The sequence below is a fragment of the Schistocerca gregaria genome, chromosome 6 (genome assembly GCF_023897955.1).
Source record: "Schistocerca gregaria isolate iqSchGreg1 chromosome 6, iqSchGreg1.2, whole genome shotgun sequence".
NCBI lineage: Eukaryota > Metazoa > Arthropoda > Insecta > Orthoptera > Acrididae > Schistocerca > Schistocerca gregaria.
In genome coordinates, this window is record NC_064925.1 from 388,492,592 (window position 1) to 388,520,405 (window position 27,814).

A 27,814-nucleotide genomic window follows, 5' to 3' on the forward strand; every position below is an offset into this window, starting at 1 on the left:
ATATGGATTGGGGCTAAGAAATGAAAGAGCACAGAGCACAACTTAATCATTGCTAATACTTGGTTTAAGAATCATGAAAGAAGGTTGTATACATGGAAGAACCATGGAGATACTAAAAGGTATCAGATAGATTATATAATGGTAAGACAGAGATTTAGGAACCAGGTTTTAAATTGTAAGACATTTCCAGGGGCAGATGTGGACTATGACCACAATCTACTGGTTATGAACTGTAGATTAAAACTGAAGAAACTGCAAAAAGGAGGGAACTTAAGATGATATGACCTGGATAAACTGAAAGAACCAGAGATTGTACAGAGTTTCAGGGAGAGCATAAGAGAACAATTGACAGGAATGGGGGAAACAAATACAGTAGAAGAAGAATGGGTAGCTTTGAGGGATGAAGTAGAGAAGGCAGCAGATAATCAAGTAGGTAAAAAGACCAGGGCTAGTAGAAATCCTTGTGTAACAGAAGAAATGTTGAATTTAATTGATGAAAGGGGAAAATATAAAAATGCAGTAAATGAAGCAGGCAAAAAGGAATACAGACGTCTCAAAAATGAGATCGAAAGGAAGTGCAAAATGGCTAAGCAGGGATGGCTAGAGGACAAATGTAAGGATGTAGAGGCTTATCTCACTAGGGGTAAGATAGATACTGCCTACAGGAAAATTAAAGAGACCTGTGGAGAAAAGAGAACCACTTGTATGAACATCAAGAGCTCAGATGGAAACCCAGTTCTAAGCAAAGAAGGGAAAGCAGAAAGGTGGAAGGAGTATATAGAGGCTCTATACAAGGGCGATGTACTTGAGGACAATATTATAGAAATGGAAGAGGATGTAGATGAAGATGAAATGGGATTTACGATACTGCGGGAAGAGTTTGACAGAGCACTGAAAGACCTGAGTCAAAACAAGGCCCCAGGAGTAGACAACATTCCATTAGAACTACTGACGGCCTTGGGAGAGCCAGTCATGACAAAACTCTACCATCTGGTGAGCAAGATGTATGAGACAGGTGAAATACCCTCAGACTTCAAGAAGAATATAATAATTCGAATCCCAAAGAAAGCAGGTGTTGACAGATGTGAAAATTACCGAACTATCAGTTAAATAAGTCACAGCTGCAAAATAGTAATGCTAATTATTTACAGACGAATGGAAAAAATTGGTAGAAGCCGACCTCGGGGAAGATCAGTTTGGATTCCGTAGAAATGTTGGAATACGTGAGGCAATACTGACCCTACGACTTATCTTAGAAGCTAGATTAAGGAAGGGCAAACCTACGTTTCTAGCATTTGTAGACTTAGAGAAAGCTTTTGACAATGTTGACTGGATTACTCTCTTTCAAATTCTAAAGGTGGCAGGGGTAAAATACAGGGAGCAAAAGGTTACTTACAATTCATACAGAAACCAGATGGCAGTTATAAGGGTCGAGGGACATGAAAGGGAAGCAGTGGTTGGGGAGTGAGTGAGACAGGGTTGTAGTCTCTCCCCGATGTTATTCAATCTGAGCAAGCAGTAAAGGAAACAAAAGAAAAATTTGGAGTAGGTAATAAAATCCATGGAGAAGAAATAAAAACTTTGAGGTTCGCCGATGGCATCGTAATTCTGTCAGAGACAGCAAAGGACTTGGAAGAGCAGTTGAACAGAAAGGACAGTGTCTTGAAAGGAGAATATAAGATGAACATCAACAAAAGCAAAACGAGGATAATGGAATGTAGTCAAATGAAGTCGGGTGATGCTGAGAGAATTAGATTAGGAAATGAGAGACTTAAAGTAGTAAAGGAGTTTTGCTATTTGGGAGCAAAATAACTGATAATGGTCGAAGTAGAGAGGATATAAAATGTAGACTGGCAATGGCAAGGAAAGCGTGTCTGAAGAAGAGAAATTTGTTAACATCGAGTATAGATTTAAGTGTCAGGAAGACATTTCTGAAAGTATTTGTATGGAGTGTAGCCATGTATGGAAGTGAAACATGGACGATAAACAGTTTGGACAAGAAGAGAATAGAAGCTTTTGAAATGTGGTGCTACAGAAGAATGCTGAAGATTAGATAGGTCGATAACATAACTAATGAGGAAGTATTGAATAGGATTGGGGAGAAGAGAAGTTAAGAGAAGTTTGTGGCACAACTTGACCAGAAGAAGGGATTGGTTGGTAGGACATGTTCTGGGGCATCAAGGGATCACCAATTTAGTATTGGAGGGCATCGTGGAGGGTAAAAATCGTAGAGGGAGACCAAGAGATGACTACAGCATGGAGAGCTGCATCAAACCAGTCTCAGGACAGAAGACCACAACAACAACGAAAAATGAGAGGGTTGGGGATATGTTACCCAAATTTAGGTCCAGGAGCGTGTTGGGATGTAAGGATGTATTGGAGGTCCTCCGCAAGTCCAGTGCCAGTACCACCCTGACCTGGAATGTCAGTCTGTATATCAATTACATTCCTTTCAGATTATGCTGATGCAATGCTCCATAACATGCATCCGCTTACTCGATGAAAGATACATATGAAAAGACTGGAAACTTGCACAGGTCACATCAATATTCAAGAAAGGCAATAGTAGTAACCCACTAAATTACAGGACCATATCATTAATGCCAATATGCAGCAGGAGGTGGAACATATATTGTGTTCGGGCATTATAAATTATCTTGAAGAGAACAGTCCATTGACACGTAGTCAACAGAGATTTAGAAAACATCATTCTTATGCGACACAGCTCTTTACTCACATGAAGTGTTGAGTGCTATTGACAAAAGATTTCAAACTGATTCCATATTTCTAGATTTCCATAAGGCTCTTTACACTATCTCACAAGTGGCTAGTAATCAAATTGCTTGATTATGGAATATCATCTCAGTTATGTGACTGGATTCATGATTTCCTGTCAGAGGGGTCACAGCTCATAGAAACTGATGGAAAGACATTGAGTAAAACAGAAATTATTTCTGGCTTTCCCCGAGGTACAGCTCTGCAGAGTGGGTTCCTTACCAGATAGGGTTAAAGGAGTGTTGTGTCCTTGCCAGTGATCACAACCAGAGCTGGCACAATGAGACAAGTTTTGGATTGATACCGTAGGTGGTGCTTTGAAGTTTGCCATCAACCACAAGTGCGGTCCAACCAGCAATCTTCGTGCTACCGCCAATCAGATGGACTTGGCGTGATGTGATAAGCGGAAGTCACAGGCAGCAATGGACACTCCACATTTAGCACTTGTGTGTATGACAGTTCTAGTACAGAGTACCAGGATTGCTGTTCGTAGTTACAGTTTGTAGTGGAGATCAGTCTGCGAGTCTTATTCTACAAGTGGAGTCAGCTGTAGCCATCGCATAGAATCAAGTGTTTACTACAGTGAATGACAATGTACCGCCCCGAATGGAAATAGTCTTGTTGACATTGTATTCCACTTAGTTGTATTTGTCCGCAAGCACATCCAAGTTACTGCTGCACAATTTAAGTTAAGTATTGCAGAGTAATAAAGTGTATAATTATTTGTCACTAATTTGTTTGCACTGTCACAGTTCCTCCATACATCTCAGAGCACCTAAATCTAATATGACATGTACGAGCTACTCTCCCCAGACAACCAGTACACATCATGGAGTACATTGAGAAAATCCAAAGAAGCGCATCAAGTTTTTTATTATTGAGAAATAGAGAAGAGAGTCTTGTGAGCATCATACAGGACCTACGGTGCACATCATTAAAACAAAGGCATTTCTCATTGCAGCGGGATCTTCTCACAAAATTTCAGTCACCGACTTTCTCCTCTGAATGCAAAAATATTTTTTTGATGCCAACCTAAGTAAGGGGAAATGATCATCTTAATACAATAAGGAAAATCAAAGGTCACATGGAAAGACTTGTGTGTTCATTTTTTCCAGGTCCCATTTGAGTGTGAATAATGGAGAATTATTGAGAAGGTTGTTTGTTGCCAGCCATGAAAGTTTTGATTTGCAGATTAGCAATATAGATGTTGAAGAAACATAGGACTATAACACGGCTATGACTTTCTCAAGCCCAGCCATGACATTAGATCATCTCCTTTTGACACTCCCCCTCACACCAACCACTGTGATGCACTTACTGGGGAAGACTGCCTGGTCTGTTGCCCATGGATTTCTAGGCCAATTTACATCTCTTCTGCTACTTGAATTATACTGCACGATGGAGTTTGGTATTCTGCAGCTCTCTATGCATTTGTAACAACTGGACTGTTTCTGTTTGTATTTATTAACAATTAATTATTGGCTGTTAAAAAAAAAAGACAAAAAAAAGAAAAAGAAAAAAGAGTTCTGTGTTCTGGCCCTGATGAGCCAATCAGGAATGACCCATTGCCATGTCATCATTGGATGCTGTATGAAGGAGTATGAGGGACGGGACAGCACAATGCTCTCCCAGCCATTGTCATCTGTTTTGAGGTTGGAGGTGTTACTTCTTACTCAAGTAGTTCCTTAGCTGGCATCACAAGGCCGAGTGCACCCCATTTCAGTCCTCCCACCGAGGAAAAAAAATCCTTCTGAAATCGAACCTGCATCCCCCATATGGCAGCCATGGCCTCATTTTCAATGTGATCTTGTCGTCAGCAGAAGGTCTTAACTGATCTCAGGATTACAATTTGTGTTATCAGAATGCTGCTTCATCTGTTCTTCAAATTATACAAGTATATCAGGACAGGAATTATCGCTTTACTCAGCTTAAGTCTAGTCTTAACAAATTTTGTTTTCAATATTTATAGATATGGACAGTTAATTTTGTCACGTGCGTCATTATTCCAATTATATATAACAACAGAGTATACAACATTACACCTCCTCAACCACAAATATGTCAATCATTACCATAGTTTTTACTGGGTGTTTTCTTGCAAATGTCAAGTGTCTATATCTACATCCATATCCAGGTTTTGTCGGGTGATATTTTAAAGGTGTGTTCAGTACACGGTATGTAGGTGATAAGACTGCTCTCTAGGGGTCATTTTCTGTTTCTTGTAATATAACAAGATGGACACAAATAGTAACGCTGAAACTTTACGAGGAGCCATCCACATTCTCACTTCTTCTACTTCGAGTGGTCAGGGAAGTATGATGGTGGAACAGCTGATTAGTGTAGACAATGATGTAACAATTTTTCGTTTCACTCACAGAAGAAAGTAGTATAGTTATAGTAGTAGTAGTAGTAGTAGTAGTAGTAGTAGTAGTAGTGGTGGTAATTTGTTGGTTTTTCCATCTCTGCATAGCTACTGCAACATATATACTTATAAACTTGTTTACTGTAGCAAAATCACACTCTACAAAATAGTTTATAGAATGAATCTTTCACTCTGCAGTGCACATTAATACTCTGGCTACATACACAGGACATGATTTGTAAGCCTGAAAAATAGGATAGAGGCCCTGGAAGAAGTAAGGCTGTGAGGGTGGTTTGAGAGTTGTATGTGGATAGTTCTCTCAGTAAGAGTATCACACACAAATGGTAAGCTTATAATTTTAAAAGGAAAGGTAGGTCACTTGAAAGCCAGGATGACAAACACACACATTGAGATGATGAGTATAGACAAACAAACGGGGAGATTAGTCAGAGATTGTACACTGGTAAGCACTGTGTCAGCTTAACAGAGATTAAGTCCAGGAGGGTGTCAGAACACGAATATGTGAGGAGGTGGCAAGTTCATATCTCTGGAGTTCAGGGTAACTAGTATCACGTGACAGTCTAAACAGCCTTTGGGTAGGGTTAATGGTTTTGGAATGTCATAAGTTTTGAGCAGATGTTACGAAGGTTTGGAGGAGATCAGACAGAGAGGCTCTCGTATGAGTCATTTTGTAAAGCACATTCAGCAACTAGCAATGGATATCCCTGAGGCGGACAATACTTCTGTGCCTATTCCTGTGCTCAGTCAGTTTTGTACTGGTCATATGTAAAAAAAAACGGCCATGCAGTGTGAAAAAGTTGTTTATAAACAACATGTACTGTTTCACAAGTTGTTCAGCCTTTCATAGTGTAGAATTTACTGCATGATACCAGTTTTACTGTGGGGACAATTGTGTGGGTAGGAACCTTGGGCAGGGCTAATGGGTTAGGAATGTCAAAAGGTTTAACTAGGGTGTTCCGGAGGGCAATAGTAACTGGTTTGGGGAGGAGATCAGGGAAAAAAGGTCTCATTTTAAGGCTCGATTTGAGAAAGTCATAGCCTTGAGAGGGTAAAGAGTTGAGGCATTCATGCTCTGGATGACACTGAGTCAAAAGGAGGAAGGGCAGGGGAGGGATCTGCGGGGGGAAGTGAAAATTGGATTACTCAATGGGTGAGAGGAAGATACTGACTGCAAAGTTTCTTTATGAATAAGATCTGTGGGTAATTGTTGGCAGGAAAGCTTGCGAGATGTTGGTGTACAGTGCAAGGTCAGACCTACACAGCGAGTGCAGCAAGAATTCTTCATAGCCAAACATATGGAACTGCTGCTGCTTTATGCAGATAATGGGCAAGTCATATCAGGTGCACTTTGGATGACTTTAAACTGAACTTTGCACACCAGACAAAGAAATAGATGACTGGTCTAGCCTACAGTAAAGTTTTTGTATAGAAAGTCAGAAATAGCTACAATGAGGAAATAAAATTTTATTGATGGTGATGACTCACAACTTTAGAACCTACCACAGCTGGTGCACCTTGTTAGCACCCACTGACACAGGGTATTATTCCAGTTGGAAGTTCTATGATGCCTTTGCAAAAGAACGAAGGTTATGGTTTAACATTCCATGAACAAAGTCATTTTGGCATATAACCACTGCCCCCCCCCCCCCCCCCCCAAGACAATGCAAATACTGCATAGATACATAATTACAAGAAGTACAAAACTGGTCTGCCGAAAGTAAATTTTATGAAACTTTTAGACAGGTGTATGACTGTAACAAGTGAAACATGTAATGTAAACTCTACCTATGCATTAAATAATGAGAATACTGTGAATGCTGCAAGAACTATTTGTGCTTGTACTAATCACCATAGAGCAAGTTTTCCTAAACAAGACATCAAATTTACAGGTTCTCTTACGTTATATGATTTCATTTTTCAAGTCATACTGAAAATTTGTAATAGCAGTTGACATTGCCCTATTACTGAAGACGAACATTACTTTAAAGTGGGTAATGAATACTGTCCTGCATTTGTTGATGGCGAAGTTTTTAAAACATTTCTCTAAAGATAATCATGCTATTTATTTACTGAGCAACGTCTGTTGTTGACAATATGTACATTTCGTTACTTAAAATAGAGTTAATTTGAAAAATTTAGCGTAAATTGACAAAAAGTACCTTTTACGAAATGGTAAACTCTTCTGCATCAGTGGGCTTTTTGGGCTCGTTGCAATTATTGCAAACTCCTTCAGCGCATTGGGTGGATGACCAGCCAGATCGAGGGGCGGTGGTATGGGCCGCAGTTTCTTGGACGGACATTTCAGACTCAGATCTGTAGGCTGCACAGGGGAGGTACAGCGGACGCATTTTCCTACCTCCCCGCTATTCCCGCAAGTGCAGTTGTCACTCATCATCTAAATGGAATTACAGAAAATCAGCAACACTGCTGCCTGCTATAGGAGAATACATTATGAGTCACGTAAACTGCAACTTAAATTTAGTCACTGACACAAACAAAAGGAAGCTTTTGTTACGACGTATTTACCGTTTTGTACATGTATTTAAAGTTTACCCTTATTTTTTCTAGCCCATTGGTGCTCGACTTATCGTAAGCGTTGTCTTCACAACATTTTTGGTGGCTTCGTTTCCATGAATCTGTTTTTATTTTGTTTACGTTACTAACAAAACACTGAGAACCCCTTTGCTTACAGCGATCACTTTTCTGCAAAATCTTTCTCCTGTCATCTTGAGTGAGCTGGTGGAATATCTGTGACAATTAGCTTTGGAAAGTGCGGTGATATTTTCATACAACAGTGGACTTTGCAGAGAAGTTGGAGCAAGATTGAAGCAATTAGGTTATGTATCATACAGAATGACTACGACAATGGATATTCATGATGAATATATCTTGTATGTTTTTTAGCGACAAGTTTTATATTCAGCGTTTCTGTACCCGTTTTTTTATCCTTTCAGTGAAAACCACACATTTTTTTTTTCACAGATATATAACACCAGAAAAGTTTTACATCGAAGCAACTAACAGCAATGAACTGCTTGTCATCGACAGGGTCAGCCAAGATATGCTTCTGCAAGGTGAGACAATCGTCTTCGGAAAACGATGGCCGCTGGTGACCATCTCTGCTCTAAACGTGTTTTGCAGTTACTTGCAAAGACTGAGTAATTCTACATGTCTTTGAGTCTGCTTAGGGGTAACGCTTAGTACAACTCAAGTTAAAATAGCAGAAATACTGCTGTTGTCCGTAAATTGCACGAAAACGTACGTACTGTCAAGCAGTCGCAGATCCTCTGATAAAGCTTTCATTTCTCTTTTCCAAGCATTACCCACTAGCTGCAATTCCTGGTTTTGTGTCGATACTGACAGTATTGTTCCAGTGTCGGTCTAAGTTAATGATTTTGCTGTACAGTCAGAATGTGATTGCTTAATATAACACAGGTAAAGCTATCAACAACCTGATGGTTGGCTGGGAGACCATAGTGCTTTACAAGTCATGAACCTGATGAAGGTGGTGTGCCTTTGCATTCCTCCTACTTTAGTTATAATATGTGGTTGGATAAATAAATATTTGCAGAAAGTGCCTTAGCCTAGCTTTGTTGGCTGTCTGCTGTCATGATTCTGATGTTTTATCTGAGTTCTCATCAGCAAACCACCATGTTGTGGTTTAATACTGCCAGAACTACATCATTAGATATAAAGAACAATGTTTTGTTTGATGAGGGCAGGTGATGCATCATACAGTGAATCAAATGTATTTGTTAGAGTCGACACGGGGGAATAAGTAATAATGAGTAAAACACACTTAGTGCCAGTAACTTTTTTTTTGCACTCCCAGGTAAAATACATTGGACACAACAACCAAGGAACATTTCATTACATATGTAAAACTCAGAGCACACACTAGCACCAGATAGGTCCATTATATTCCACTATTAAATTGGTTTCTATTTCACATATTAATGTTCTTAGCCACAATGCTTCCTGTGTGGTGTAAGACAGTGCCATATACTCAGCCTTTGCAGTACTCAATGCAACAGTTTTTTGCTTTTGACAGGGCCATGAAATGAGGCCTCTCATTAATTTAAAGCAGCAGCCAGCAGTGGAATGCCTATCTCCCAATTCACTCCCACAATCTGCATCACTGTAGCCTTCTAGTTTTGCATTACCTTCCCTATCGTACCTTAATTTGTAGTATGAAGTTCCTCTTAAGTATTATAATATCCTTTTCACAGCTTTCCAGTGCTTTTCCTTTGGATCTCTGCAATACCTGCTCACTGCCATAGCAACAAAAGCAATGTCGGGTCGTGATGTCCGAGACAAATATAACAGACTCCCTAATGCTTCTAAATATGAAACATTCTTATCACATTCCACATCTGTCTCATTTATAAATAACTTCACTCCTACTTCCATTGGATTAGTTACGGGTATACAGCCAATCATGCCAAATTATTTTAAGATTTTTTTTATGTATATAATGATTGATTTATACTCAATTCTTGTCTCTCTTCATCCTTAGTAATCTGCATACCTAAATAATGTTTAACTTCTCCCAAATCATGTGCCTTAAACTTGGTTTTCAGCTGTTTCTTAAAAATTCTCACTTGACTTTCATTTTCAGCCAGGATAAAGAAGTCATCCACCTGTATTGCCATTATTATTATTATTATTATTATTATTATTATTCCTTCTCTTTCACTTTTATAGTATATACTGGGATCTGCCTTAGATAACAAAGATTCCAAGACTTACCAAGCGGGAAAGTGCCGGCAGACAGGCACATGAACAAAACACACAAACACACACACACACAGAATTACTAGCTTTTGCAACCGATGGTTGCTTCTTCAGGAAGGAGAGGGAAAGACAAAAGGATGTGGGTTTTAAGCGAGAGGGTAAGGAGTGATTCCAATCCCGGGAGAAGCAACCATCGGTTGCGAAAGCTAGTAATTCTGTGTGTGTTTTTGTGTGTTTTGTTCATGTGCCTGTCTGCCGGCGCTTTCCCGCTTGGTAAGTCTTGGAATCTTTGTTTTTAATATATTTTTCCCATGTGGAAGTTTCTTTCTATTTTATATATTAGAGTTTTATGTAGACATCAATTGCAGCAATGTCCACTCTGTTTAAGTCCATAAATACTTTTTTGCCAACGCCAAATCTTTTCCCTTTCCAATCTGGTTTTCATAGCCTCTCTTGGTGGAATGACATATATCTCCTCCTACAATTTCCCATTTAAATACGCTGTTTTTGCATCCATGTGATGAATTGCTAAATTTCATTCTGATGCCAAGGCTAAAAGATATCTCAATGATGCATACTTGACTACGGGTGAAAAAGTTTCTTTGTAACCCATCCCCTATTTTTGTGAATATCCTTTTATTATAAGTCGTGGTTTATACCTTGGTGATGGATTTTCGGAGCTCTTCATAGTGACTACCACTCTTTCCTGTAATGGCTTCTTATCTGCTGGCATATTTACCCATTCAAAGGTTTTGTTCTGAGATAAAGATTCCAATTCTCTCTTCATCACTTCCTTCCATTCTTGAGAGTTTGGTCTGCTCATTGCTTCTTCAGCTCTTGCTGATTCATCATTAAAAGACTGGGCTGCATACATTTGAAAATCCAGATATTCTTTCATTTTTGGTCCACAAGAAGAACGCCTTACATTGTTCTCTTAATATTGTTTGTCCTCAGACTCATTGTCATCATAAATAGTCTCCATTTGCCTTTGACTGTCCTCTTCCTGTTCTTCACTTTCTCTTTCTTCACATAAATTTTCATTCTTGGAACCAGACGCAGTTAACTTAGTAATCTTACCCTCTTCAGAGTCCTTTCCATTTTCAAAGAGTACTACATTTTTGCTTGTAACAGTCCTTTTATTCAATGTACCCCTTAATTGGTAGCCCTTTGAATTCTCACAATAGCCTACAAAAATATACATTTTAGCTTTCGGGGCCCATTTTTCTCTTAGGTGTTTTCGAATGTGCACCATTGCATCACACCCAAAAACCCTTATGTTGCTTCGGTCAGGTTTCCTTCCTACCTGTATCTCACAGGGGATTTTATTCATTACTGCTTTTGTAGGTGGTCTATTGTTCGAATATATCAGCCGTAGATACCACATCTGCCCAAAAATCTTTTGATAATCCAGCATCAGTTATGCTCCTTGCTTTTTCGACAATGGTCCTGTTAGCCCTCTCAGCAACCCCACTTTGAGATGGAACTGTACCTTATGGTAGTTTGATGCTGATCCCCATTTTTGCCAGAAGTGTCTTCTATTTCTGGTTAATATTGCCATGTAGAAGAAGATGCAGTTAGGTGAATGACGAACACTAACTTCACGTAACGAAGGTTTATTCAGCATGTGCACATACAAGAGCGCGGTCTGATCTGTCACCTGCCAGAACACATACAGTATATATAAAGCTACAGAAAATTCCAGTACAATGATACTTGACATTTGTGTATACTTCTAGAATGTACTCGAACGGAATATAGAAATTAAAATTGTACAGTCCAGGTGAGTTTTGAACTCACAACCCTTCATGCAACAGTTTAGTATCATAATTACTACACCATGGTGCTACTCAGCTTCTTCTGTGACATTGCTCCCTCCTTAAGAGAAGAGCATCTCGGTGTTACGTTGCCCTAGTCCGAGAATGCGTCATTGGTCCTGCATACTCCGACTCCCGATGACCAATGCTCGCCCTGGCAGTGATCTTCTTAGGACTTCTTTGGCCGCTACGCTCTTAGTCACCTTTCCACTTGTTGCCTGTCGCTGCTGCTTCAAATTTATCCTGGGTTGCAGGATCCTTATAGGGCTTCATTTGAAGGACGTGGACCGTATCTCTGATCTTACATTGTCTTGTGTCGGGGTCAAAATCTTCAACTTCATAAGTAACATCAGACAACTGTCTTACAACCTTATAAGGTCCAAAGTAGCACCGGAGGAGCTTTTCAGAGAGACCAACCTTCTGAACAGGAGTGAAGATCCAGCTAACTGAGCTAACTGCCAAGCTTCCTCAGCTCTGGTTAACACCTGGCTGATGTAGTCGTCATCCACGTCATCACCATGTAACAGAAACACATTGTCCATCATCGTAGTCTGCTCATGCCCATGCATCAGGAAAAATGGCGAAAATCCTGCGGTGTCCTGTTTGACAGTGTCATAGACAAACGTCATGAAAGGTAGCACCTCATCCCAGTTGCTCTGCTCAACACTGACGAACATTGATAGCATGTCAGCCAAGGTCTTCTTAAGGTGTTCAGTCAGCCCGTTAGTTTGCGGATGGTAGGCAGTCGTCGTGTGATGAGTAATGTTGCACCAATGGTTTATCTCTGTGACAAGATGTGATTAAAAAACTTTCCCTCAAGCCAAAATTAATGACCTTGGTTCACCGTGTTTTAATGCAACGATGAATTTGGCTACCTCGCATGCTTTGGCTGTTTTCACAGCTTTTGTAATGGCATAGCATGCCGGATAATGAGTGCAAACAATAATCCATCTATTGCCACTAGCAGACGTTGGAAATTGTCCGAGGAGGTCAATCCCAACACGCTGGAAAGGCGTTTCGGCTAGTGGAATGTGTGTGTGTCAGCCAGGTGGTTTCTGAGGAACTGCCTGTCTCCTCTGGCATTCTCGACAGTGTGACACAGTGACGGACACACCTAAGTAAACCTGGCCAGAAAAATCTCTTGTGGATTCTGTCATATGTCTTAATAAATCCTAAATGCCCGGCCTCTGGTGTGGCGTGGAATTTCTGTAGAACATGTAGGCGCATGTGTTAAGGAATCACTTGTAGCCATCTCTCCAAACAGATCAAAGTTTTTCTTGCAAAGTAATACATTAACTATCTTAAATTGTCCTTTCACATCCTCTGACCGATTTAAGGCAAGCATAATTTGAGATATCTTGGCATCCTCCTCCTGCTCAGTAGAGAGATCCTGGAGTGCAGCGAGAAAATCACTATCTTCATCAAAGTCTTGATGGTCTTCCAGAGGATTTCTTGAGACACACTCGGCATCTTTGTGTTTTTTTCCACTTTTGTACACTATGTTAATGTCATACTCATAAAGACATAGTGCCCACCTGGCACGTCGTCCTGTTGGATCCTTAAGACCTGTCAACCAACAAAGTGAATGATGGTTTGTAACAACTGTGATTGGCCTTTCATAGAGTTACTGTCAAAATTTGCACATGGCCTAGATCACAGCAAGACATTCTCTTTCTGTAGTTGAGTAGTTTCTCTTGGCTTTTGTAAGTGTCCTAGGAGCATAGGCTATAACCTTCTCTTTTCCACCCAAAATTTGCACCAGAACAGCACCAATCCCATGCCCGCTGGCATCTGTGTGTAGTTCTGTAGGTGCTCTCCTATCATACAGACCAAGTACAGGGTCAGTCATCAGAGCTTTTCACAGCACATAGAAAGAATCTTGTTGAGCACCACTCCAGATAAATGTACATCAGCTTTTAACAACTCTTAGAGTGGCCTGGCTTTGGTACAAAAGTCTTTGATAAAATGACGGTAATAACAACATAAACCGAGGAAGCTTCTCACATCTCTAATACTTTTAGGAATAAGAAATTCCGTTATAGATCTCACCTTTCCTATGTTTGGCCACACACCTTTGTTTGACACAAGGTGTCCAAGTATGTTGATTTCTTTTGCGCCAAAGAGACACTTCCTTGGATTAAGTTTCAGTCTGCCTTGTTGGAGACACTTAAGAATGGCCCTCAGTATTTTTATATGTTCATCAGATGTCTCTGAGAACACTATAATGTCCTCTAAATAACAAAGACACATTGTCCACTTTAGGTGACTTAGAAGATTATCCATCATCTGTTCAAAAGTTGCTGGTGCATTCCACAAAGCAGACAGCATTACCTTAAACTCATACACGCCCTCAGGGGTGATGAATGCAGTTTTCTCATGATCAGCCTCCTCTACTTCAATTTGCCAGTATTTCGAGTACATGTCCATGGTTGAGAAAAACTTAGCCCCCTTCAGACAATCTAGTATATCGTCAATTCGTGGAAGAGGGTAAACGTCCTTTTTAGTTATCTTATTAAGCTTCCTGTCATCAACACAAAAGTGCAAACTGCCATCTTTCTTCCTGAAGAGGACCATTTGTGATGACTATGAACTCTGCGAGGACTGGATGATGTCATCCTTCATCATTTTCTCTACTTTGTCGCGAATTATTCGACATTCCATTGCTGACACACAGAATGCTTTCTGGCTTATTGGCTGATGGTCTCCAGTGCTAATCGAGTGCTTCACTGTCCATTTGTCTAATTTGCTCTTCACCTGTGGATTGAAGCATTCAGAGAACTCTTGAAGAATGGCAAATAGCTTCTTCTGTTGTTCCTTAATGAGATCTGGTGATAGTCGAGCTAGAAGATCTTGTTTCGTAGTGGTAGTGCTAATTTTGTCCACAGCCTCGGCATTGGAGGTTTCTATGACGGTCAGCTGTTTTTCAATTAGCGGCTCAGCATTTGCTACGCACATGCGTCTTGGAAGGATCTGTGGTTCCTGATGACAGTTAACTGTCCACAATTCACCGAATCTGTTCTTAAATGAGACGAAAGAGAGTGGGATGACAAAGTTATTCTTCAGTGGTATGCTTCTCTTACATTCCACTACAAGATCCACGGGTTGATGCCCTGTCCACAGTATCTCATCTCATCTAGCATAATCTTCGAGTGACCACAATCTACAATTCCCTGAGAAGCTTTCAAAAAGTCCCATCCAAGAATGACGTCACGACTACACTCTTGTTAAGACAATGAATTGCAATGGCTGTGTATGGCCACTTCTACCCACGCGATGGTACATATTCCTGTAGGTTTTACATATTACCTGTCAGCCACCTTCAGCAGAGATGTTTTGCTGTCGACAAATATGGTTTTCTGCAACTGGCAACGGTACTTCTCCGAAATGACTGAATATGATGCTCCAGAGTCCACAAGAGCTTGGGCTGGTTGGCCATCCATGAGGATATCGACGTAGTTTCCTATCATTTTTGTAATGATTGACAGCGGAGGATTTTTTCTCTTCAGCGGCATCATCTCCAAGGAAGGTTGCACCCTTTAGTTTTCCAGGTTGCTACAGACGTCAGTCTTCCTTGGTGCCCAAACAGGTTCCTCTCGCTGTATTGTAGGAACGTAACTCTGCCTTGGGTCTCGACTTTTTCACCATTTTAAAGGGAAATTAAGGACAAGAGATTGGGTTCAATGTCTGTTTCATTTCCTCCCTTATGACCTCTTGAAGGATCTCGGTTTTTTGCTCGCTGTTCAATCAAAGTTCCTTCTGAACTTCCTCTCTCACCATCTGACGAAGAACACTTGTGAAATCAGTTACTTCCTCCATCACAGACATCGAAACAATGTTTGGAAGCCGTTCAAACTTCTTGCATGTAATTCTTTTTTGATTTATTGTCTCAATATACTGGCACCATTTTATGAAGTCGTCTGCTCTCGAAACCTCCTTCAGGAGTAGGGCTTGATACATTTCCTCAGCAACACCCTTCATGAGATGTGCAACTTTATCTTCCTCCTTCATTCTAGTATCCACTATTTTACTCAGCTCCAAGACGTCTTGAGTGTAGGGTGCTGTCGTTTCTCCTGGACACTGTGCCCTGCGCTTAAATTTATCTTTAGCCTTGCACTTCTGTCATCGTGTGTCGCCAAAATACTTGCGCAGTTCCACCTGGAATACTTCCCAGCTTGTGAACTTCTCCTCGTTGTTCTCATACCGTCGCTTGGCAGTGCCCTCCAAGTAGAAAAATACGTTAGCCAAACACCTGGTGTCATGCCATTTGTTAAATTTGGCTATATGCTCATATACCTTCAGCCACTTGTGTAGATCTTGGCCATCTTCACCAGAGAACCTGGAAGGATACCTCATGTGGTGACACACAGTTGCTGTCATCGTAACGTGCTCTTCTTCTTCTTCTTCTGTCTCCGATAGATTGTGATCTGTTGAATATTGCTCGAACTCGGGTTTTTTGCCACGTACATGGCGGCTCTATCATGGCCTGATGGGAGCAACTGTGTCATGGATAATTTGCGCTATCACAAGTTCCAATACCCAGCGCCTCCACCAGAATAATGTAACGTAAAAGAAGGTGTAGTTAGATGAGTAACGAACACTAACTTCACTTAATGAAGGTTTATTCAGCACTTTCACATACAAGAATTCGGAGCCAACTGCCTCCGGCCAGAACACACACAGTATATATACAGCTACAGAACATTCTAGTACAATGATTCTTGACACTTGTGGATACTTCTAGAACGTACTCGAACAGAATATAGAAATCAAAATTGTACAGTCCAGGTGAGTTTTGAACTCACGACCCTCCATGCAGCAGTTTAGTATCATAACCACTACACCACGGTGCTACTCAGCTTCTTTTGCGACAATGTATTCTCTCCTTTTTATCAGACCTAATGATCTTAATCTTCTTTCCCGTCCACCTTTCGACCATATTCCTGAAAAATGTCGCTCACTTGGTCTTTGGAACTAAGAAAATAAACATGAGTATATCGTGAATAATCATCAATAAACGTAAGAAAATAATGTCTCCCACCTATGGATTTGCACTCTATCGGGCCACATACATCTATATGGATTAACTGTAAGACATCTGTAGATTTACTTTTACTAGTCTTAAAAGGTAGTCTTGCTTGTTTTCCTTTTTTGCAAATCTCACAAGGGTCCTTGGTTACATTATAATTCTGTATTCCCTCCACCATATCCCTCTTTAGACATACTCTTTATATTTAGATGTCCAAGTCTGTGGTGCCATAAAAAAAGCTTCCACTGAGTATACTGAATGACTAACATTTCTGTGTTTACTGTCAATGGTATTCAATTTAAAAATACCCCTTTTGTTTCTTGCTGTAGTTATAATTCACCATTTTCATTGATCACTCTTGCTCCATGCATGTCAAAAATGACTGTATTTCCCTTCCTGACAATTTTCCCTACAGACAGTAGGTTAATCTCAACATTTTTTACATAATGAACAGCATTTGCTGTAACCATATCGGGTTCACCATTTACACTTACACGTAGGTCTAGTTTCCCAGCCAAATGACACTGAAGCTTGCTGCCATCAACAGTAGATATTCCCATATGAGACTTATCTTTAACATCATAAAGAAGGGATTTGTCTTTAACAATATGCACGGATGCACCTAGTCTAAAATCCTTTCCAGTTGACAATTACCCGCATCTCCAGAAGAATATAAACATGAGAGTGCCTTACCTTTATTATTGGTCCCTCACTCTGGGCTATCAGCAACATACCTCTTTTGCTGCGTGACTGACCTCGTGTTTACTTTTTCTCTGCACTGCGATGCAATATACATCTTCTTCTGACATCTATAGCACCTCACTGATTTCTTCTTTTTGTTTTTTGAATAAAGAGTAGATGCAGTTTCTTTCTCCAATACATGACAGCTTAAAGTACTCTTTAGATCCTGTAGGATTTTCACTTTAACACAGTCACCCATGATTGGTATAGCTGAGCTTTCCAGCCCCATAATCATAGGCACATACCTTTCAGGCAGTCCCGCCAACAATAGTGCCCCTATCCATTCGTCAGTGATGTCAAACCCAATGTTTCTCAGTCGGTTCAATGTGGATATTATTTTGTTGATGTATTCGTCTACACTCTTGCATTTGTCCAGATGAGTGGTAATTAACTCACATAATAATCCTACTTTCCTTGTAAGACCTCCATCCTCAAGTGCACTTCGTAATTTGTCCCAGACTTCTTCCACCGTCGCAGCTTTTTCAACATGAACATAATTCACTGGGTCAACTAGTAATATCTGCTTTGATTTTGCTTTCCTATCCTTACTTGAATAATTCTGATCTATGGATTTAATTGTCCCATCCACCACATCCCATAGGTCATCTAAACGTAAATACACTTCTACTGCAAATTTCCATGTTGCATAGTTTTCGTTACCCATAAGTCTTTCAGTCTGCGGAATTTGTACCACACTCATTTTAATGGTAACATTGATCTTTCTTGATGAAAAGAATAATACAAAAGAGTTGCGTTCGTCTTGTAAGGATAACTCGTACTTCATGCAGTTGCACTACATGTAGGGTGACCAGATGCAATTGATTAAAAAGGAGGACAAAGGAAGAAAAAAAAGAGGACGCATCAAACGAGTCAACTGCAGATGAGGATACCACCTGTCAGCTTTGTAGAAGTCACGTGACTGCCGGGAATTACCGGTAAAACTAGTAGTTCATTGTTACTGATAGTCAGGTGGGGGTTAACTGAGCAATATAAAAAAAATTAAAAACATTGATTGTGGTGACTGTGTGGCGTCAATTGTTTTGTTATATCAACAACACATAATTGTTTACAAAGTGAAAAACATAAGACCATTCACCTCCCTTCATTCGATGCACCGCTGCCAAGATGTACAATTCAAGCAGCACCTGACAACATTTAAACTGCACTTTAACCTTCCGAATACAAATAAATTGAATGACTATGAAACAATGAAATAAAACCAATACAGTTAATCTGCGAGTTATTTCTTACTTTTATTGGCCACTGTAATGTACGTTCCAGCTCCAAGTATCTTACATTCCGCTTCAAATTAATTTCTCTCTTTCTTAAAGCCGTATATTTGCAGGAAACGACATCAGAAAATGTACACTTTTGTTTAGGCATAGCCAAATATTTTACGTAACTCACTCGGTTAAAAATTACACTCACAAATCACACGTGCACTACAGGAAGCCAATCCAATACAAAGTGAAGATACGAAATGAAAATTATAAATAATCGATATTTGCATTCGCTTATAGGTAGATCAACAATAACATCGACGATCTTGGTGCATCTACTAACACCGCCTTTGTGCGTGTTTATCACAAAGGCTGTGCCAATAGTTAAAGTATTTAAGAAAAGAACAATATAATAGGATGAATTGTAAATTTAACTGTATTACGCTCAACTTTGCGAAAAAGTCGGATACTGTAAAAATCCGCCCAGCCCCGGACAAAGAGCTAAAAAGGAGGACATGTCCGGATTAATCTGGACATCTAGTCACCCTAACTACTTTGTCAATACTTTCTCACTATTATATTACGTATATACGTATTCCAAATGCATCACTGGGCGCATAACCTGTTAGTCGACACAGATGAATAAGTAATAGTGACAGTAACTACATTTGCACTTCCAGGTAAAATACATTGAACACAACAATCAAGAAGCAATTAATTACATACGTAAAACTCAGAGTGTACAGTAGCACCAGACAGGTCAAGTATATTCCATATGATGCACTTTGCCTCCATTTCACATGAAATATATTTTTCACACAATTCCAACAGTATCAACAATTGCTTTAAGAGATTTGAGGGAATGCTAGGGCACCTAAATGAACAAACTCAAATCATATTTAAGCAGATATCATCCTCAGTTTAATGCTTCAAACTTTCACATGAATAATTAATTAACCTTTAGTTTTCATGTAAAGATTATAAAAGAAAAGTTGGTCAGTTGAATGTACAGATACCAAGTGTGGTTCATCATGTAACATCCTGTGATTTAGTATACACTTTGGGCTGTAGGCTGTGGTCACAGACTGATCTGTAGCCAAATTTATAGTTTGGTCGGAAGGTGACGGTCTCTGGACTGAAGACCACATAACAACAACATGGATTGTGGTAGTTATGCAGAGATGAAGATGCTTGCACAGGGTAGACTGGCATGAATTTATCACAAGACTTTCCATTGAAAATACTGGGTGGTTATAATTAAAGTTCAGCTAATCAAGGAGGTCCAGTGTTAGCTGTTAATCATCAAATGGCAACATAACTTGGTAGATATGGGGGGGGGGGACATTGGTTCAGACTGGGGTCATTAGGTGCTGTACACTGTTTGTATGATGTATGACTTCCATAATGCCATTTGACAAACCATAACATGAGTGTACAGTAAGGGTATCGAGAGAAGAGACCATGCTCTTTAGTGAAACTTTAATGTGAACAGCAGCAATTACAGTGATGCATCGAGAGAGTATCACTGACTGACAGGTCTGAGGAGAAGCCCGTTTGCCATTAACTGGGTTAAAGAAAATGATGATGATATTTAAAAACATAGGTGAGTGTGGTGTGGCACCTGGAAGAGGAAGGTGTGCTATCCCAGTGGAAGTTATTGACAAGGCTTTGGTTGCTGTAACTGATCATGCAGCAAGTCCCTGGGTAGTGCTGCTTTTGTCATCTATTTCTCACATACAAGATCCAGATGGTGCAGCACATGAAACTTCATGATCCACATCAACTTTCTGAATTTGCTCTTTGATTTTTGGCATGATTCAAGGTTGATAACATGTGGCAGGGCAATATTCTTTGGAGTGACAAGGCACATTTCACTCTCCAGGGTGCAGTGAATACACAAAACTGCCAAATTTGGAGTACTGTTCAATTGCATGTTGTGCTCGAGGAGCGATTATACTCACTGTATGTGACTGCGGTATGAATTCACAAGCACCCTCATTCTTTGTCTGTTCGTCTTTGGCATCTGCACATTATCAAGGCCCTCCTTGTATAGCATGTGATTCCTATGTTGTACAGCATTTGATTCCTATGTTGTACAGCATGTGATTTTTATCTTGGAACAGGTTAGCTGTGTGGTGTGACTGAAGGGTCAAAGAGACTGGTACACCTACCTAATATCATGTAGGACCCCCACGCAGAAGTGCTGCAATACAATGTGGCATGGACTCAGCTAATGTCTGAAGTAGTGCTGGAAGCAATGGGCACTATGAATCCTGCAGGACTGTCCATAAATCTGTAAGAGTATGAGGGGGTGGAGATCTCTTCTGAACAGCATCTTGCAAGGCATCCCAGATATGCTCAATAATGTTCATGTCTGGGCAGTTTGGTGGCCAACGGAAGTGTTTAAACTCAGAAGACTGTTCCTGGAGCCACTCTGTATCAGTTCTAGATATGTGGGGTGTTGCACTGTCCTGCTGGAATTGCTGAAGTCCGTCAAAATGCTCAATGACATGAATGGATCCAGGCGATCAGACAGGATGCTTATGTATGTGTCACTGACAGTCATATCTAGACGTATCAGGGGGTCCCATGTCACTCCAACTGCACATGCCCCACACCATCACAGAGCCTTCACAGCTTGAATAGTCCTCTGCTGACATGTAGGGTCCATGGATTCATGAGGTTGTCTCCATACCTGCACATGTCCATCCACTCAATACAATTTGATAGGAGAATCATCTGACCAAGCAACATGTTTCCAGCCATCAACAGTCTAGTGCTGGTGTTTATGGGCTCAGGTGAAGTGTAAAGCTTCATGTAGTGCAGTCATGAAGTGGGCCTTTGGCTCCGAAAGCCCGTATCGATGATGGTTCATTGAGTAGTTCGTAAACAGACACTTGTTGATGGCCTAACATTGAAGTCTGCAGCAATTTGCAGAAGGGTTGCACTTGTCATGTTGAACAATTCACTTTAGCTGTTGTAGGTCCCATTCTTGCATGATCTTTTTCTGGCCGTATTGACGTCGGAAATTTGATGTTTTACCGGATTCCTGATATTCACGATACACTCGTGAAAGGGTTGTTTGGGAAAATTCCCACCTCATCACCACCTCGGAGATGCTGTGACCCATCACTCATCCGTGGACTATAACACCACATTCAAACTCATTTAAATCTTGCTAACCTGCCGTTGTACCAGCAGTAACCAATCTAACAACTGCACCAGGCACTTGTCGTCTTATATAGACGTTGTTGATCTGCCCATGTACTTATCTCTGTATTTGAATATGCATTTCTATACCAGTTTCTTCTGGTGATTCAGTATATATATATTTAGTACGTGTAATTTTATGATGAATTATTATTATTTGAGATTATTTCCTTTGCAATAGAACAATCCAAAACAAACAAATCTGTAATTTTTTCCAGGGAAACATGTTCAGATCCCGCAATCATCTAGTAGCAAACCAATTTGTGGTATAGTTGGTATAATCCGTCTAATAGCAGGTCCTTACCTGATTGTAGTGACCCGGAAATGGAAAGTTGGTACTATCAATAACCAAGACATATGGCGTATTGATGAATGTGAAGTCATTCCATTTTCACGCACTCTTCTGCATTTGACTGAAAAACAGGTAAACAGACAAAATTTTCAGTTGTCATAAAACTCTATAAATAGAGTTGAATGTATTTTCTTTAATAACACTAGAAAAAATGATTAATAAGTCACAGTATTTGGTTGCTTTTTTCCAGATTTCACCATGTTTAGTCTTTTATTTGGCTTGTATGTTGGTGTTTTCTACTGGAGTGTTTAGTGATGTGGCAAATTGTTTCAGACAGCAGAGAATCAGCAATATGTCTCGATGGTGGATCATGTTCTCAAAACACCACATCTGTACTTCTCATACTCATACGACCTTACACACACACTCCAAAGGTTACACAACACAACACCAGAATTTCTTCAGGTAAGTTTTAATAATATGCGTACATATCTTTAAAAATGGCAAAATGAACTGAAACATCAGGTTTCACCATCTACTTCAGTACCACATTTATTTAATTCATTAATTAAGATTAATAATGTGAAACTTTTTTATAGTTAAGATAGGTGTTACTTCCTACAACATACATTTTATGTAATCAACATATTGCAGTGTTGACGGTCTTCCTTCCATGGTTGGGGCAGGGAATGGTAATGACATGCTACACTGTATACCCTCCACCCCACACTGTACAGTTTCATGCAGATTGAATTAGTACAGTATACTCATTCGGACTACTTTATCCCCTGTAAATTCTGCTAGAGTTTTTGACTTTGCTGTCAACTTAGTTCTCAGTAAATTTGAAAAATTATCCTGTATGTATTCTGTAAGTATTATATTATGTATTTTCATGCATATTTTTGTATTCTTCCCTTCAGATTTGTAAATGAGAGAAACGTCTGTCACTTCCCTGAAAAGTATCAAGAAAAGTTGTGTTAATAAAAGTGAAACTGCTGCAAATATACTGATTCTCCATATATAATTTTGTGTACTTTTTCCTAGACTTTCATTTCAACATTAATTCGAGTGTGATATGATTCATTTTACAAAATTATGTATATCTTAGTTGCTCCTATTTGTTATTGTGCCAACTGCGAGTTTGTTGTTTGTTTAGCTTTAGACCTAGGTGGATATGTGAGAACTGGTTTAAATTTCTGCAGGATTGTGCTTTGTATACTTGGGTATCTTAATAGTGTTTCTCTCACTGTCTAACCATATGAGATCTCTTCTCATCCCATCTAGTAGTCTCCCTTGACCTGGGATTCTGGGTGACATTTCCGAAGTCTATTTCCTAAACCTCACCAGCCCTTTTGCTTCACCCCTCTTTCTTCTCTTTCAACCCTTCTGCCAGGAGGAGGAGCCACTGGCTCTGAAAGCTTGCAGATTTAAATATCCCTGTCTGTGTGTTCTTCCGCCACTGCTTGGTGAGTAGATTTTTGTATCTGTGCAATTACATCACATGGTATGATGTCTTATTTAGAGGTGGTGTGGGAATTAACCTCCTATTTACATTTGTTTATAACTTTATAAATACGAAACCAATTTTCATGAAACAAAATCATTTTGTTCCATACAAGTTGTTATGCATTGCTGAAATTCCACTCAAACGTGACCATTACCAATCGGTTTCTGCAAGTGATGTCTGCAACCGACTTTTGCAGATAATACAGATGAATGTCTCCCAGAACTTAATGAATTCACTCCTCCAGTTCATTAAGAGTGTTTGGTGTTACGTGATAAACTTCTTCATCCACCTCCAGAAGCAGAAGACGACACAGTATTTTAAGTCAGGACTCCTTGCTGGCTCTTCAAGGCAGCCCCTATATCCTAACCAGCATCCAGGAAAATGAGTGTGGAGCCACATGTGGATAGGCTTTGCAAAGTGAGATGGTGTCCCATCTTGGATAAAGATTAGGTAATTTTAATTGGACACTTGGATACAATACTATAAACATAGACTTCAAGCAGGTACCATGCAATGTTTATTGTCCAGAATGAAATATCAATCCATAACTTCTGTGGATATCATGCCATGCCACACTGTAATGTTTGGGCGATTTTGCCTTTTTCTAACAACCATTTCTGGATCCTCTGTTGGCCAGTACTAACGGTTGTGCCATTTGACAAACCCCCAACAGCTTTACCTGACAGGATGTTATCGAATATATTGGACAAGTCTTCATGCGAAGCAAGCACCATCTCCCTATATTCCAGCCGATGAACACAGTCTTCTCGCAATAATTTCTGGAAGTGGTATGGTTTCCATGGACACAAATTAAACTCATTCTTCAGAACAGTTGAATCTGTATGTCAGGTTAAACTGTGGTTATGTAATGCATGTATTTGTGATTTCTGAGGAGTTGAGTGTACATTTCCTAAAGCATTTTAAGTTTTCCTCCATCCTGGGTGTTAAGGGGTGACTGCACCTCCTCAAATCTGATACAGAGGCTGTATCCATTAGCTTCCATTGTCAATTCTTTACAGGTGTTGCATATAACAAGGCCATTTGTATACTTGTACTATAGAGTGCCTTAGTTGATACTGAAGTGCCAACTGAGCCCATTCCCACAGTGTTAGATGTTGTCATGCTTTCTGCCACTGCTAGCTGCAGTGACATAAATAGGCAGTTATGTAATAAATTCTGTCATTTTAAGCAACAAAAATTTTTGTTCCATGAAAACTGGTAAGGTATTAATAAAGCTGTAAACAATTTTCGTTGTGGAGTTAATTCCGACCCATTTTGTCATTTTAAACACACAACATTGCAGTCTATTCTTTTTCAATTTTCACACTGTGTTGCCATTGTGTTTGTATTGTAGTGTGGTATTTTGAAGTGGGGTTCACATTTTGAATATATATATATATATGAGCATCAGTTAATGTGATTTTCTGCTGGTAAGTATCGGACCTCTGAAAAACCACATAACTGCATGCCCATGAAAGTCCTTATCTACATCTACATCCATACTCCGCAAGCCACCTGACGGTGTGTGGCAGAGGGTACCCTGAGTACCTCTATCAGTTCTCCCTTCTATTCCAGTCTCGTATTGTTCGTGGAAAGAAGGATTGTCGGTATGCTTCTGTGTGGGCTCTAATCTCTCTGATTTTATCCTCATGGTCTCTTCGCGAGATATACATAGGATGGAGCAATATACTGCTTGACTCTTCGGTGAAGGTATGTTCTCGAAACTTTAACAAAAGCCCGTACCGAGCTACCGAGTGTCTCTCCTGCAGAGTCTTCCACTAGAGTTTATCTATCATCTCCGTAACGCTTTCGCAATTACTAAATGATCCTGTAACGAAGCGCGCTGCTCTCCGTTGGATCTTCTCTATCTCTTCTATCAACCCTATCTGGTGCAGATCCCACACTGCTGAGCAGTATTCAAGCAGTGGGTGGACAAGCGTACTGTAACCTACTTCCTTTGTTGTCGGATTGCATTTCCTTAGGATTCTTCCAATGAATCTCAGTCTGGCATCTGCTTTACCGACGATCAACTTTATATGATCATTCCATTTTAAATCACTCCTAATGCATACTCCCAGATAATTTATTGAATTAACTGCTTCCAGTTGCTGACCTGCTATTTTGTAGCTAAATGATAAGGGACCTATCTTTCAATGTATTCACATCACATTACACTTGTCTACATTGAGATTCAATTGCCATTCTGTGCACCATGCGTCAATTCGCTGCAGATCCTCCTGCATTTCAGTACAATTTTCCATTGTTGCAACCTCTCGATACACCACAGCATCATCTGCAAAAAGCCTCAGTGAACTTCCGATGTCATCCACCAGGTCATTTATGTATATTGTGAATAGCAAAGGTCCTATGACACTCCCCTGCGGCACACCTGAAATCACTTTTACTTCGGAAGACTTCTCTCCATTGAGAATGACATGCTGCGTTCTGTTATCTAGGAACTCCTCAATCCACTCACACAATTGATCTGATAGTCCGTATGCTCTTACTTTGTTCATTAAACGACTGTGGGGAACTATGTCAAACGCCTTGCGGAAGTCAAGAAACACGGCATCTACCTGTGAACCCGTGTCTAAGGCCCTCTGAGTCTCGTGGACGAATAGCGCGAGCTGGGTTTAACACAACCGTCTTTTTCGAAACCCTTGCTGATTCCTACTGAGTAGATTTCTAGTCTCCAGAAAAGTCATTATACTCGAACATAATACGTGTTCCAAAATTCTACAACTGATCGACGTTAGAGATATAGGTCTATAGTTCTGCACATCTGTTAGACATCCCTTCTTGAAAACGGGGATGACCTGTGCCCTTTTCCAATCCTTTGGAACGCTTCGCTCTTCTAGAGACCTATGGTACACCGCTGAAAGAAGGGGGGCAAGTTCCTTCGCGTCCTCTGTGTAAAATCGAACAGGTATCCCATCAGGACCAACGGCCTTTCCTCTTTTGAGCGATTTTAATTGTTTCTCTATCCCTCTGTCGTCTATTTCAATATCTACCATTTTGTCAACTGTGCGACAATCTAGAGAAGGAAGCACAGTGCAGTCTTCCTCTGTGAAACAGCTTTGGAAGAAGACATTTAGTATTTCGGCCTTTAGTCTGTCATCCTCTGTTTCAGTACCATTTTGGTCACAGAGTGTCTGGACATTTTGTTTTGATCCACCTACCGCTTTGACATAAGACCAAAATTTCTTAGGATTGTCTGCCAAGTCAGTACATAGAACTTTACTTTCGAGTTCATTGAACGCCTCTCGCATAGCCCTTTCACACTACATTTCGCTTCGCGTAATTTTTGTTTGTCTGCAAGGCTTTGGCTATGTTTATGTTTGCTGTGAAGTTCCCTTTGCTTCCGCAGCAGTTTTCTAACTCGGTTGTTGTACCACGGTGGCTCTTTCCATCTCTTACGATCTTGCTTGGCACATACTCATCTAACGCATATTGTACGATGGTTTTGAACTTTGTCCACTGATCCTCAACACTATCTGTACTTGAGACAAAACTTTTGTGTTGAGCCGTCAGGTAATCTGTAATCTGCTTTTTGTCACTTTTGCTAAACAGAAAAATCTTCCTACCTTTTTTAATATTTCTATTTACGGCTGAAATCATCGATGCAGTAACCGCTTTATGATCGCTGATTCCCTGTTCTGCATTAACTGATTCAAATAGTTCTGGTCTGTTTGTCACCAGAAGGTCTAATATGTTATCGCCACGAATCGGTTCTCTGTTTAACTGCTCAAGGTAGTTTTCAGATAAAGCACTTATTATCAGCAAAGTGAAGACATAAAGTCCATAAATGTACCTGAATCATAGTATTATTGTTAACGTGATGTGGTTTCAGTAACCAGTTGAGATGCATGCATGGATAATTCCTTGAACAATACCATGAGTGATTTCCTTTTCCAGTAATCTCCATTACAAGATTGTATACCATTTCCAACTTTGGCAACGTAGACAAGACATTAAACTGTGTTCTGTGCAGCTCCTATCCTCTGCTACATACAGCTTTTTCAGTTTTCCTCATCATTGATAATCTTATTGTTACATCAACCCTTTACTTCACCAAGCCAGCTCTGTGCATCTCGTGGTCTAGTGCCTAGCAT

The 27,814-nt window shown here is 40.1% G+C and overlaps 2 protein-coding genes across 6 annotated transcripts in view; one reads left to right on the plus strand and one right to left on the minus strand.

Moving 5' to 3' along the window:
* The window catches only part of LOC126278075 (HMG box-containing protein 1-like), a 77,117-nt gene extending 69,257 nt beyond the window's left edge, over positions 1–7,860 (minus strand). Inside the window, exons 1-2 of one of the 5 annotated variants that reach the window (XM_049977910.1) lie at positions 7,712–7,852; positions 7,318–7,553 (exon numbers count right to left, since the gene is read on the minus strand). In XM_049977910.1, coding sequence (XP_049833867.1) covers positions 7,318–7,553 — 236 coding nt within the window. In that variant the 5' untranslated portion in view covers positions 7,712–7,852. Of the gene's footprint in view, positions 1–7,317; positions 7,593–7,684 lie in introns of all 5 variants that reach the window. The other 4 variants (XM_049977906.1, XM_049977908.1, XM_049977905.1 and 1 more) reach the window with 4 other exon arrangements.
* Positions 7,861–7,927: 67 nt separating this feature from the next.
* The window catches only part of LOC126278072 (phosphatidylinositol-3-phosphatase SAC1), a 73,314-nt gene continuing 53,427 nt past the window's right edge, over positions 7,928–27,814 (plus strand). Inside the window, exons 1-4 of the mRNA XM_049977903.1 lie at positions 7,928–8,049; positions 8,141–8,232; positions 22,122–22,327; positions 22,529–22,660. Coding sequence (XP_049833860.1) covers positions 8,012–8,049; positions 8,141–8,232; positions 22,122–22,327; positions 22,529–22,660 — 468 coding nt within the window. The 5' untranslated portion in view covers positions 7,928–8,011. The remainder of the gene's footprint in view (positions 8,050–8,140; positions 8,233–22,121; positions 22,328–22,528; positions 22,661–27,814) is intronic.